Here is a 14719-nt window from a genome sequence, read left to right on the forward strand (position 1 = left end):
ACCAACAATTATCTGTGCATTCACTGCATCTACTCACATATTGCACTGCAGCTTGTTCCTAGAGACAGGCATGCTCATGGTGCTTACCTGGGATCATAATGCATAGAATCCTGTTTTTTCCAGGGAACGATGAGATGTGTGTGTACCCGCAGTGCCAGGGGATTTGTTGTCTCTGGCTTGGTCGTGTTGAGACTTGGCAGATTCAGACTGTGTGGAAAAAGCTGGACTTTTGTCCCAGCGAAACAAACACATACCAGTCTCGGTCCTTCACTGTGTCCTTGGTGGGCTGGTCATTCTGTAACATGGAGCGTTTGGGAGACAGATGCAAATTCTGAGAGGAGTGAGATTTATTAAGATTAAATCCAGAATCTTGGTTATAATCACAGCCTGTGGATGGCATAAGAGGCGAGCTACAAGCTTAGCTCTCCTGGCAGGAGGACGCACCCTCCTTGAACGAGGTAGATGAGCATATGACCAACTTTTGTCACATTTCAGTGCTGGATTTTGTCACACTGGTTGAATGTATCACTTCAATTTTAAAGGAACATAAGTGTGAGCAAGAAATGTATGTCCACTTTAGCCACATGGAAGGGTGCATGGTCGGCTGTGTAGTCTACCTCAGTTATTTTTAATTAAAGTATTTTGAGTATTTTTCCTAGACATGGTAATTAGATGTGGTGCCTAATGTTGCTATTATGATAGTTCTAGCAAAACAAAGTGGTAAATGGAGAAAGCAATATGCACATATCTATTCGGGAATCTATTAATATTTTGCATACATAAATATTAATGTTTTTTCATATTTTCAATTACGCTCAAAAGTGCTGTTTTATTATATTATAATATATTTATATTGAATGTTGAATGACTATATTATATTTATATTGAATGTATTTAATATTTTCCTGTTTCTCAATATAGCAAATATATTGTCACAGATCGTATGGTTAAATGTGTACAGCAAGTAAGCAAGATGAAAAATAAAAGAAACAAAGAAATAACAAATGTAAAAACTCGTACAACATTGTTCTTGCTAATAATGAAATTTATTGAAAAAGATATTAAAGGTAAATGTGAGACATTTGAAAATTAAATCAGCAAATGTGAAAACAAAAATCTAAAACTTTTCAAGATCACTATGCAAGGTGCACTACATATTTTACACCAACATTAATTTAGTAAAGTTATGGAAAGTCATTCATTGCTAAATAAGCCTAATAAAATAAAGATTTTCATAAAGGAATGATCAGAGATTTAAAAGAATAAACAGACGTTCATATTCTGATCCTAGTGTCAGATTGACAAAAGGAGATTCTAGTTTATTTTAGTAGAGATTATAGTAGAGCCTAGTAGAGATTATAGTAGAAAATATTTTTTGTTTGCATGCACATGATCTTCAGTGAATGATCCATACAGTTAGGAGATCCACAAAGACACTCTGACTAGTTTCAAAACCTATATGCCTGTAAAAGAAAAATGTCACATTCATACAGAATATTAAACCAAAACACTTCAAATCAAGATTAATATCGGTGATGCTATTAGGTGCTATAAACGTAAACTCAGAATGAGTCCTGCAGCAGGTGTGTTACTATTCATATTGCATCAGTAATTATGTTAGATATTTGAAACCTAAGCAAACATGGAGACTGCTGTGTTGGCTCACCTCTGCTTCTCTCAGTCCTGATAAAGGCCCCATGGAGATGGAGGAGGTGTCATGGGCATCCACAGACCTGGCAGCTCTGTGGTGGTATCCAGGCTGACAATGCTGAAAAAGAAACAGTGATGGTGTCAAAAGGATTTAATAAACATTACTGCTCATTTAGGAGAATAAATCATTAGAGACTAACATATTCAAGAGTGAACACATTCTAGATGAAATCAAATTACTCCTTTCCAATAAACTTTCATAATGTTTCGAGGGAGGCCTCGAGTCAGCCACGCCACTAATCAGGCTTAACACCCAACAGCTGGGCTAGGCCTATATTAGCCCAGTGACCCAGTCACTCAGTGTTGGGTCTTTGTCAAAGTGCTGAGCCAAGTGCCTAGCTGGATATTGAGGCTCCCCTTAGCCATTACAGTTCCTTTCTGGTTTTGTTTGAGAAATTTTAGTTTGTTTTCCCCAGTGCATCAGGGCTGCCATTCTTCCCATGGTGTCCTTGGTTCTCCCTTTTCCCACGTTCGGCGGGGTGTTTAGTTTCATCGTTCTCCGTTTCTCTGAATATACGCAGAGGTAGTTTTATAGCTGTCGCAGGCTTAGCGGTTCTTCGTCTGCGTCCCCAACATAGTGGCTGGGTTCAAATCCCCTTTGGTTATTTACTTTTTCTTGTTTTACCTGTTCCACGATCTAACTGTTCTGCACATGGGACCCACCATTAGTGGGTGGTTGCTCACCCAGTAGACTGTTGGTGTCATCACCTGGGTTTGAGCCCACCTTATAGTTTATAATACTTTTTTTTTGGAAGAACAAGGCATGTTTTTTGCACCATCAAATACAACATTAATACATATTAATATATGAATGTATATTAAAGTGTGGAGAACACTGTTGGAAATGCTTATATTTAGTAAGACTTACATTTTCTCAAATGAGAAGAATGGATGTTAATTCTTTCCTTTTGGTAAGAGAGTATTACAGTTCTACATATATTCTGTGTGTCATCATTCTACATTGTTAGTCATTATTGTTACCTCTCTACACTAAAATTGTATTTACACTGCATTGCTGACGCTCTCTATTTAGCACTGTGCCTCTGTGTATGGGGGCAGTGGTCAGAACTCACCATTGCACAGTTGTTGTTCTGCAGAAGGCAAAGGTGAATGGAGCAGTGAAGGAAGACCTTGTCAAAGGGGTATTTGTTAAAGGTGAACATCTTGAAGGAGAAGCGGGCTGTTGTGAAGACACCATTCTGAAGGACTTGCACTGTGTTATCTTCCGGATTAGGGCACCTGAAAAACATTGTGGATATTTAATCTTACAATCTGATCTTAAAAATAACACATGAATACATGCTTAAACCAAAAGAGTTAAACCAGTATTTGGGTAGTCCCAACATTTCCCAAGTGCCTGTTGGCAAAAGCTTTTAAAGTTGTAGTTAGCTCTGCATGTACAGATAAAGAAAATGCCCCATACTTATTAATGATGAGGTGCCAAGGGTCAGCAAAGTTGCGTTCATTCTCAGGAGTGGCCCAACATGAATCAATCACTGTAGTAATCTGACGGCTGTCCACCCCCTGGACAATCACTGCCACATAGATCCTCTGATTGACCTCTATGTCTGCACTGCCATTGTAAGGGTGGGAGAAACCAGGATCCTGATAGGGAATCATTCTGACCTGGTACATCCCCACACCACCTGGAAGGGTCTTGTGTACTATGCTGTAGAAAAGTACAACCACCCACTGATTAGTATTTGGCAATACTCTCTGTACAAACAATTAAACACAATTAAAAATATAAATGTAATACAACTGTCCTGGCACCCTCACAAATATGTTCGTGCTTTTTAAAAAAAAAAAAATCTTAAACACTGTCCAACAGCTCATATTTTTAGGATGTCAGTAGAGATTTATTAGACCCCAGACACTTGTCTGCCTCACCTCTGTAGAGGGTTTAATGCAGTGGCCATAGTAAGTGTTTGAGTGAGCTCATAGATGCAGGAGAACTGCAGTACTAGTGATTTCTTTCTGTTAATGGGGCCTTCTGTTGAGTTGCCTGTGCTCTGGATAGAGTTCTTGTATATGATGTGAGTTCCATTGGACTGTAGATATTGGTAAAAGTTAAATTTAGTCAGGAAAAGGTCAGTAAATGTGATAAATATGCATTCTATTACAAAACATGTATGGCAGACTAATTTAGAGGAGTTGGAGTTACTTAGAGTACTTTGCATGCTATTTATTTAACAGGTAGCAGAAACTTCAGCCTGCATGAGTAGTGTTTATTGTACCATGAGGTTTGTGCCACAGACGTGATCATCATTATCAAAGTGGAACACCAGTCTGCCATTCTGGACTGTTCCTCTGCAGCTGGGGTCATTCAAGTGCAGGCTTTTACCAGGGAAACCAGATTTTAAGAGCTGACAGAGGGACAGAGATATGGTGCCAGAGCTGCCCTCACACACTTCAATAGCATCTAGAACACAGAGAGGAAACGTGAAGAAAGGCAGTGTGAGAAGTCATTTTCTTCAAATGGTGTTAAATAAATTACTTGGAATATGTTTTCACACAAGTGTTTTAAAATACGCTTTTACCGTAAGACTCTGGGTGTAGTGTAGATTCATTCTGATTACAGAAGCAGCCATATACACTGTCTATCTCCCGACACAACTCATCCTCAGTGCAGTTCAGCTCCTCACATGGGTCCACTGTTGCTAAATGAACAAAATTGAAAACTTTAAAGAGAAACCAAGTTCATTTTTCACTGTTTTAGTTGCTGAAATATTGGCAATGTAATTTTTTTCACTATTTTTGATTTTTAAAAAATGCCAGTGTTTTTAAATGATCATTATATGAAATATGCAAAATATTACATGGAAACATGAAAATGCTGAATTGCCTTCTCTTTAGTATTGCTTTTTCCATACAGTTATTATCAACATTTTCATATTTAAAATGTTTGACATATAAAAGGCAGTAAGGCAGTAAGTTAACAAACATGGCGCAAAGTGTTGATTTTACTCAGAGGAAATGTGAGTAGTTTACCATTAAAGGGAGTGGTGACCATGGTGGTGTACTGTGGTGGGTCTTGAGTAGTAGATGTTGCACTGTTACCAACATCTGTAATATTTTCAAATTAGTATTACATTTTCTTGATATTTCAAAAATTTGACAAAGAAAAAATAAATGTGAATGTGTTAATTTAAAACATCTACTTACCTGTACAGTAAGCTGAAAAACAGATGGTTGGACTGACAAGCTCGTATACATAGTAACCTCCTGGACAAGCTTTCACTTGTATGGGGGAGGAGTTGTGATAACAGCAGTCACTGTTCCAGCTCCCACACACTTGCCGTGTGACCACACCATCTACCAGCTGTGGATGAGGACCGTTGAGCCAAAGAGGGATATATGTGCCACACATGCCCTCAGTAACACATGAATCTGGCATCTGGACATTTTTTCCCAAGTAGAAAAGCCGATACCAGCCATTCCAGTTGATAAAGGTGTCACACCATGCATTCTGCCCCCATGGAAAGGTAGCATTATAAAGGTTTGGGTTGTTTGTTGCTCTCCAGGAGTCGCTCAGCTCATTATATTGCATACAGGGGTCAATGGTTGGGTTTGTAACAGTCACTGTAATAAAAAATCATGACACAGTTTTCTTAGAAATTTGGAACTTGGAAAGTAAAATGTTGCTCATACACTATGCGCCTTTTTAATGTACCTCATAAAAGAGTGCACAAAATGCATTTTTGTTTTACATTTAATAGCAGCCATACCACACTGAGACACGTGCACACACACATCCCAATACAGAGTGAAGATTATCATGGAAACCACAAACCTCAACTGAACACAAGCTGATCTCAAAAATACTAAACCTGATGTAGGTCTAGAGAGGTTTAACAGCCATGGAGAGGTGAATAAAAGACTGTATAATCTCAAATATGTTAGAATGAGTTTGCTCACTAGTTAAGAGGGCAGACTGTAACATTTAACATTTGTTTCCATGTAACAATTAGCAGCAATAGCCAAGCTACTGGCTACCATGAATTTAGAACCAAATGCAACCATCACTGTTCTACTATCCTGCGGTGTATATAGAGTGTGTGTTTGTGCGTTTATGTAAGAGTGCATTAATGTTAAATATTGGATTTATAAATATCTACTTTTTGTCATATCTGAAAGAAATTGCCTTTTTCCCAAAGTCACGGCATGATGTACAGAGTAAACCATAAAATATTTGGTTTATTTAAGTGAGGTTGTCGTGGAGTCAAAATTGGGCCAACTGTTTTGAAGAAGAATTTCTTTAATGTGCAGCTATTCATTTTCTTTGATGAATATTAATATTTAGCTTCTCCAAATATTTGACAGGAGATCTAAATCTACAACTAGATCATAAACTGAGTGACTGCTCCTGTCTGAAAGCCCCTAATTATGAAGAATGTATTGACAATTGTTTCCAGTGTATGTCCTTATATATGGTCTACATTATACATCTGATTTTTAAAAACACATACCCAGACCTAAACCCATTGTTTATTATTGGTGATAAACCCCTCTCTGTCCTGCAGCAATTGAGCACATCAGCACTTTCAGATGGTTATTGTAGGTGGCAAACTCCTCTCAGTCCTGCAGAGACGCTAACACTTGTAAAAGCCCAACAGTATTTAATAAACTGATGTCAGTGCACCAGACACAATTATGCCATGGCCACATTCTTATCGGTGCTGACCGAACAATCTGCCATACAAATACTGTCTGCTCATTAGTAATCCTCTAACATTCAAGTGCATAAAAACATGGCCAGAAAATGAACACTGCTGAAGGGCTAGATGATGGCTAATCTGAATGATGCATGAAAAAAACAAAAGACTGAACACCTGCAAGGGTTTTCTAATACAGTGGTGTTTCTAATAAATTTCTATTTAAATACTAATATAAAAACACACCAAGATAAAACGTTTATTTTAATACTATGATCTCAGTTTCCAAAAAGGATATTGGCAGGCTATTTGGTCCTTTGCTAAAAAATGGGTACTGTTTCCTGATGTTCCATGCGGATCAATTTTTGATAGACCTAGAAAGTAACTAGTTGGGTACTTATTTTTATTTCTTTAGAAAATGACAATTTAAGGAAATGAGAAGCGTGAGCAGTTTACCGTTAGTGGTATTGGGAGTGGTGAACCCAGTCGTGAATGTTGACATTCCTGCTGTGGTAATTGCTGTAATGTAACATGTAATGAAGACATATTAAAATGAATTTCTTTGAGAAAAATAAATGCATGCGATAAAATGTTTTGTTTCAGTATTCACTCCATAAATGTCTTCAACAGCAATGCAGCTTGGATCTTGACTTTTAGAATGATCTCCCCCAAAGTCAACCTATGCACTCTTCTCCACCCCCGCTCCTTCCCTTCTTCTTACACAATCTTTCATATTCTGCTGGTCTATGAACTGAAGTCAGTGCACAAGCCACAATTGCACCCCTGCCACATTATTATTGGTGCTGTGTTGAGAACAGTCTAACATACAAATACTGTCTGCTCAGTAGTAATCTTTTAACAATAATCTGCATAATAACATGGCCAGAAACTTAACTTGTGAAAGGCTAGATTATGGCTAATGTGAAAGATGCATGGAGAAAGCAAAAGACTGAACACCTGCAAGTGGTTTCTAATACAGTGGTGTTTATAATACAGTGGTGTTTCTAGTTAAATACTAATATCAGAATCACAGCAAGATAAAACAATAAAAGCTTTTATGAGTTTCCAAAATGACAGCAGCAAGTTATATTGACTTTTGCTCAAACTTAAGTGTTTACAAAAATTGTTTAAAATTGATAAATTTTTTTTGGTTGACCTAGAAAGTAACTAGTTAATTATTTATTATTTCTTTAAATAATAACATAATTAAAAGAAATGTGTGTAAATAAGTGTGACCAGTTTACTGTTAGTGGTATTGGGAGTCAACCCAGTGCGGAATGCTGATGTGATAGTCGCTATAATGTTTATATACAGAAAAAAAAATAAAGAGAAAAAGAGAGAGAGAGAGAAAGAGAGAGAAAATGGGCACAGATACATGTATCTGTTTGATGCATTTATGGTGCACATAAACAGTTCACGGAAATCTCTGAATGTAAATGTAGCCACTGACTGTCTACTTGCAAATATCTTTAACGTTGTGAACACCACAAAACTAACTCTGCTCACTTTGCTGTTGTCATCTGATCTTGATCCATAATGATGAATTTTAGATTAACAAAGAAAATATGTATGCAAATATGTATGCAAATGACACCAGTTACAGTTGGAGGAAATGTGTGTGTGTGTGTGTGTAAGCAGTTTACCAGTAGTTGCAGTGATGACCAATGTGGTTGGGTCTACAGTTTTGTTTGGTTTTGGATCAGTAACTGGTGAAATGGTGTCAACATCTGTAATGGAGGCAGTTAAAATCTTACAAAATAATTGGATACAAATAAATGCAAGAGATGGAATATTGTGTTTACAGTTTCCCCCTATGCATTCAACAACAATAAGATTTCATCGGTCAGCTCACATTGGTTGACCTCCATCTGTGTGGGATTTAAGAATCACATTTTTAGAGATCTTAAAAAGACAAGTTTTCTTATTCATTAATATAATCTTATTAATTAATATAACATTGTGTTACACTTTTGCTGATTACAGCAAAATTTCAAGGCAGTCATCATTATTATATATATTAGTCTTTTTATTAACACAACAAATAATGTCTCTTAGTATTAAGAGACATCCTTTGCATCAGTAATTTTAAAACATTGCTTACAATAGCTACAAGCTTCAGATCTGCCATGAAATGGCTGTGGTAAGCATTACATATAGCACCTTACTGATATAACCATTGCTACATTTTTTAAAATTAAAAAAGGAAAAAATTAAAACAAACAAAAAACACATTCTGACTCCCAGCTGCCACCACAGCTGAAAACTAACTTGGGGGAAACACTGGGTAAATTAGAATATTTACCAGCACAGTAGGCTGAGTTACAGAAGGCTGGGCTCACAAGCTCATATACGTAGTAATTTCCTGGACAAGCTTTCACTTGGATGGGAAAGGATTTGTAATAACAGCAGTCACTGTATGAGCTCCCACACGCTTGTCGTATAACTACTCCGTCCTCCAGTTGTGGGAGGGAACCGTTGAGCCAGAGAGGGATATCAGTGCCGCACATGCCCGGGCTAACGCATGAATCTGGCATCTCAACATTATTTCCCTGGTAGAAGAGCCGGTACCAGCCATTCCAGCTGGTGTATCTGTCACACCATGTCCACCACCACCACCAGGAGTTGTAGTAGTTGTGCTCTGCATTGTCTGTGGCTCTCCAAGACTCCTCCAACACATTGTAGTTATAACAGGGGTCAGTGCTTGGGTAAGTAAAGTTCACTGGTGGGGAAACACAAAACACTCTTCTGTGAATCATAAAGTTTTCATTCTGCCTTTGTAAAGAAAAGTCTTACAGGAGAGCAAATTTGGATGTTACAATTTACATGTTTTTGAATCTCATTTCTTAAATTCTAGTACTCGGGGATCACATAGGACTCTCGCTTTTCAGACATTGGAAAAAAAAAAAACAATGTTACACACTTGATATACTAGGGAAGATAATAAACAAATGTTTATTAGAAATAAAAATAATTGTGTGAATATTGTGTGTTGATAATGGTTAAAAGCAGCACCTCTCTATATATGTATATATCAATAAAACTCTACCTGCACAGTATGTAGGCATTGGAATCGACACATCTGGCTTGACAAGTTTGTAGACATAGTAATGCCCTGGACAGGCTTTCACTTGGATTGGGTGGGACCTGGACACTGAGCTGCACTGGCCATCAGAGTAGGCATAGATTTCTCTGGTCACAATTCCATCCTCTAGTTGTGGATGAGAACCACCAAGTACAAGCGGAGTGTAGCCACCACATCTCATGTAGCTCACACACCACTCAGACAGCTGAGCACTATTCCCCTGGAGAAACAGCCGATACCAGCCATTCCATTCAACAAGAGTGTCATCATGGCCAGTGTAGAAATTATATAGTTCCATTGTGTTCCTCCAGTAATCATCAACAACATCATGGTAGTTACAAGGGTCAAACGTGAAGTCTTCATGAGTAGATGCTGTGGAAGAATAATCATGATGTTCATTGACATAACCTATCTTATTATTGCTGTAACATGGGCTCAAAGCCAGGTCAGATAGATGATGACACCAACAGCCTACTGGGTGAGCAACTACACTTAAACGGTGGTGGGCCCATGCGCGAAACAGTTAGATTGTAGAACCAGTAAAACAAGAAGAAAAGTAAATAACCAAAGGTTGGGAGTGAACCCCAGGCGCTTTACTGCAAGGTAAGCAAATACCTGCTAGACTGCAGCAGCTATAAAACCACCTGCATATATATCGCCCTTCAAAGTAATGGAGGATGACAAAACTAGAGGAAAAAACTAAACACCATGCTGAGCGTGGGAAAAGGGAGAACAAAGGATGCCATGGGAAGAATAGCAGCCCCGATGCACTGGGGAAAACCAAACTAAAACTTCCCAAACAAAACCAGAAAACAGGGAGGAACTGTAATGGCTAGGGAGAGCTTTGGGAGAGAGACAGACCTGAGGGGGAAAACTGGAGAAGGGATGAGACGTGTAAAAACACGGACATCCTTGCAGCACAGAAGTGAGGAGTAGCACAAGGGCTCACAGACCTTGATACCTGAAGCTGCTGGCTAGGAGCTTGGCTCAGAACTTTGGCAAAGATCCAGCACTGGGTCACTGGGCTTATATAGGTCTAGCCTAGCTGTTGGGTGTTAAGCCTGATTAGTGGTGTGCCTGACTCGAGGCCTCCTTCAGGTGGCTGGAGGAGGCCTCGGCCTGGCACCGACCCTTACAATTGTCATTTTCCCCATCTTTCTCCACTATGTGCCATTACGTAGTAGTTTTCCATTTCCGGATGAAATTACGTACTGCGTGTTTGTTACTCTCTTTTATTATTGTCCTACTCTTTGTGTTCTTTTTGTCTTCCTGCTTGAAAATTTTCCCCCTCTTTTTTTTCTGTTAACTCTTTTGACTAGTTGGCCTTTGCGCTGGTCTTATTTCGCAATCATCTGTGAAATTGAAAGTTTCTTTCTGTAAACTCAACTCTGTTGCTACTCGTCCCTTTTCTAGCTTTCTTTATATCTCTTCTTTGTCTGATTTTTTCAAACATTCTTCACCTGAAGATTTGGCCGCTAATTACAATAGTCTCTGCAATACTGTACTTTTGTTCTTTCAGGACTACTCACACTGCTCCACGGTGCACCTCAGAGCTCAGAGTCATGAAAGCTAATGTCAGGTATTTAGAGTGCCTGTGCAAGAAAACTGGACTCACATTTAATTTCTTACTTTTCGCTGAGCATGTTTTCAAATATAAGGATGCCTGCCTGCTCACTTTTTTTATTCTAACCTCCCTCACCATCCACCTTTAACAGTCCTGCCCAGAGTCAAATCTTTCTGGATTATTTTCAGGATAAAATTAATTACATTTTAAGCACATTTTGTCTCTTTGAATCATCATACAGTTTTAAGTTTCACATTAAGTTAATCACTAAAACTTAATTTTATCATCTGTGTAATATTTCCCCATTCTCATTGATAGTGACTCTAGAATGTTGATTAATGCTTTTTTTCCCCCCATATTACTTTCTTGTCTATAGCCTTCCAGTCAAATTGATCAACTGTCTCCAATACATCAAATACTCAGCACCTAGAATTTTTACATTAACAAAGCACACTTTAGCTCCTTCAGTGCTGCTGCTCCCAAACTCTGCCTCAGTGTCTTCGTAACTGCTCAACTCTGTCTTCTGTCAAATCCTTACTTAGAACATAAACCTTTCCTCTCTTCTTCTCTTTACCTGTCCTCATCTTGTTCCCTAATCCCTAACTGTATATATTTTATATTTATCACGATCAATCCCTTCCATCTTCTGTGTTCCGTGTTTTCCCTGTCTTCAGTTTAATTCCATTCCATAGTTTTGGTTTGTCCTCACATTCTTTGAATTATTGTTTGAATGTGTTTCGTTATGGTTGTTTCTTTGTACTCCATGCCTTTGTGTTTATTTTAGCCTTCGTAGTTCCTAGCCTTAGTTATAGCCTGCTTCCCTGTTTGCTTTCGTGCGTGTTTGTTTTGTTAAGTCATGTATTCTCGTACTCTCCGTGTCGGCTCTATGACCCTGGACTGCCTAAATGACTCTGATTTTGGATTTGCCTATAATAAATCTACCTCCTCTCCGCACATGCGTCCGTCTCTTTACCGCTCAACGTTACAATATTACTTATCATAAAGTGTCCTTGGGATTGTGAAAGGTGGTATATAAATTGAATTATTATTATTATTATTTTCTAGAAGAAAAATAAATTAGTTGTTCCAAAGTGATTATAGGGTTACATTTGTGTCCAAAGTATTAAACAAAATTACAAGATCTGGTAGCACAACATTAATTACCAAAATCTAAAAACAGATGTTGTGAACATAGATGATTAAATGTATCCCTTTATTGGTCAGTGAACTCAGCTTGTTCTCTAAAGTTTATCAGTGTCCACATTTCTTTTCAGGTATTTTTGGTATTATTATTATTATAGGTACTTTAGTATTATTGGCTTAAACTATGCCAATGGAAATCAAAAGTGTTTGGTATGAATGAAAAAAGCTAACTAAGAGCAGGGAGATTCTCAGTTACATACAGCAACTTACTCAGGGCCATTTTAGATTCTGCATCACTTGAGTGTTCAACAACTGCAGATGTGGTGTTGACATCTGAAGAAAGAAAGGAGGAAAATGAAATTGAAAAGCAAAGGATGACAATATGATGAAATATTTACAGTACATGAACAGCACACATCTGTTTAATTACACTTCCTTCCATCACTTAAAAGATAGTCAAATACCTGTACAGTAAGCCATGTTGCAGAAGATTGGCCTGACAATCTCATACACATAGTAGTTGCCTGGACATGCTTTAACACGAATTGGGTTGGACTTGAAGAAGCAGCAGTCAGATCCTGCATTTGCACAGACCTGACGGGTGACCACTCCATCCTCTGGCTGAGGATGAGGACCATTGAGCCACAGAGTGTAGTAAGTACCACATCTGTAAACATTAACACAGCTCTCTGCCATACGGATATCCAACTCATTGTACAGCAGACGGTACCAGCCATTCCAGTTGAAGTTGCTGTCACAAATTTCCAAACCAGGTGCATTATTGGCTCTCCAGGGTTGGTCAAGGGAGACGTAGTTGTTGCAGGGATCATAAGATGTAAGTCTGTCTAAAGCAACTGTCATGGATATTCAAAGAGAAAAATAAATTAATATTTAAATTGCCAAACCATTTTTGTTAAATTAACAACAAAGCTACCAGAAGGATACAAATACAATATAGCAGTGTTTCAGGGAGCTGCATTGCTGGGATCATATGATGGGCTGGTTAATGCCAAGAATATCCAAAATGTTAAAAAGAGGAAGTATCTCATTCTTCTGTGTGACTCTCAATAATTTTTTAAAGCTATAATCATTTTTGTGGATATGAAATAATGTTTGATGACATTTAAAATGCTTAGTTTGATTTGCTATTCATTCATTTATTTATTAATCAAATGTTTCTAGCCTTCCAACTAACACCCTAAAGGGTAAGACTATTCAGAGTGCTCATTACAATTTATTTTAAGTAATAATCAATTTAACAATAAAAATGATACACATTTTATAGTTGTACATTCATTACATACAAAAAAAACAAAAAAAACAACAAAAAAAAACAGAACATTGTTATGTTCTAACATGGGGAAAAGAACATACCTGCAGTGTATGTTGGCAGAGGAATTGACAAATCTGGCTTGACAAGTTTGTAGACATAGTAATGTCCTGGACAGGCTTTCACTTGTATTGGGTTGGACGTGTAGTAATTACACTGGCTTCCATACCACCCATTTCCCCAGTACCACCAGTAGTATCCCCAGTACCACCAGTAATTGTAAATATTGGTCCCATAGATTTCTCGAGTAACAATTCCATCCTCAATAAGGGGATGTGAACCACCAAGCAGCAGTGGGGTGTATCCACCAGATGTTATAGAACCCAAACACCACTCAGAAATTTGTGCATCTTCTCCATGTAGATACAGCCGATACCATCCATCCCATTCAACAGTGGTGTCATCGTGACTGCTGTAGTAACCGGAGGAACCGTAAGCATAGTAGCCATAACCATGGTAACTGTATGTAGTTCTCCAGGTGTCATCAAGTACATTGTAGTTCTGACAGGGGTCAAAAGTAGAGCTGGCTGGATTGGGTGCTGCAGAAACATAGTCATTAATGAGCATTAAGATATAAATTGATATGCCTGACTGGACAATATATATATTACTGTGTATATTTATGTTGTACATGTCATTCAGAAAATCAGCACATTGTTCAGTTTACCATCTTTTAATAAATCAATGAATACGTGTTAGCGTGTCCAAGTTGTATTGTAATCCAGATAATTGATGATAAATGTATTACACTGTAAGTACATTTAATACAGTCTTCAAAATTTATTTATACAGCAACTTACTCCTGGCTGTGTTTAGTTCACGTCCACTAGATATGACTGGAGGCGCACGATTTGGAGTTATGGTGCTGGAATCTGAAAAAAAAAGAAATGTGAAAACAGATGACAACATGGCAGATAATGTAAAACTCTAAACTGTGAAATGTGTAAAATCATGTATCATTTGTCCTACCTGTACAGTAGGCCATGTTGCAGAACATTGGCCTGACAATCTCATAGACATAGAAATTGCCTGGGCATGCTTTAACACGAATTGGGGTGGACTTGAAGTAGCAGCAGTCAGATCCTGCGTTTGCACAGACCTGGCGGGTGACCACTCCATCCTCTAGCTGAGGATGAGGACCATTGAGCCACAGAGGGTAGAAAGTACCACAACTGGAACATTAACACAGTTCTCTGCCATACGGATGTCCATCCCATTGTACAGCAGGCGGTACC

At 38.2% G+C, this 14719-nt stretch overlaps 1 protein-coding gene across 1 annotated transcript; it reads right to left on the reverse strand.

Moving 5' to 3' along the window:
- Window positions 1–202: 202 nt before the first annotated feature.
- On the reverse strand, window positions 203–14696 carry LOC113569315. The gene is made up of 19 exons (XM_035525063.1): window positions 14652–14696; window positions 14454–14610; window positions 14285–14356; window positions 13529–14023; window positions 12619–13008; window positions 12425–12487; window positions 9412–9819; window positions 8668–9084; window positions 8009–8092; window positions 6822–6884; window positions 4876–5292; window positions 4702–4776; window positions 4251–4370; window positions 3948–4132; window positions 3601–3761; window positions 3134–3379; window positions 2784–2949; window positions 1667–1768; window positions 203–331 (listed from the first exon to the last, which is right to left on the reverse strand). Exons 1-19 carry the CDS (start codon window positions 14694–14696, stop codon window positions 203–205), a joined length of 3795 nt encoding a protein of 1264 aa, XP_035380956.1.
- Window positions 14697–14719: the final 23 nt, after the last annotated feature.

The sequence above is a fragment of the Electrophorus electricus genome, chromosome 4, assembly GCF_013358815.1.
Source record: "Electrophorus electricus isolate fEleEle1 chromosome 4, fEleEle1.pri, whole genome shotgun sequence".
NCBI lineage: Eukaryota > Metazoa > Chordata > Actinopteri > Gymnotiformes > Gymnotidae > Electrophorus > Electrophorus electricus.

Excerpts from the sequence above, each read along its gene's own strand:
- LOC113569315 (XM_035525063.1), bottom strand. The coding sequence starts at position 14,696 with ATGGACATCCGTATGGCAGAGAACTGTGTTAATGTTCCAGTTGTG. Across the intron at positions 13,009-13,528 it reads TCTGCCAACATACACTGCAG|TTGCTTTAGACAGACTTACA; the intron begins GTATGTTCTTTT and ends TATCCATGACAG. Across the intron at positions 4,133-4,250 it reads ACTACACCCAGAGTCTTACG|ATGCTATTGAAGTGTGTGAG; the intron begins GTAAAAGCGTAT and ends TCTGTGTTCTAG.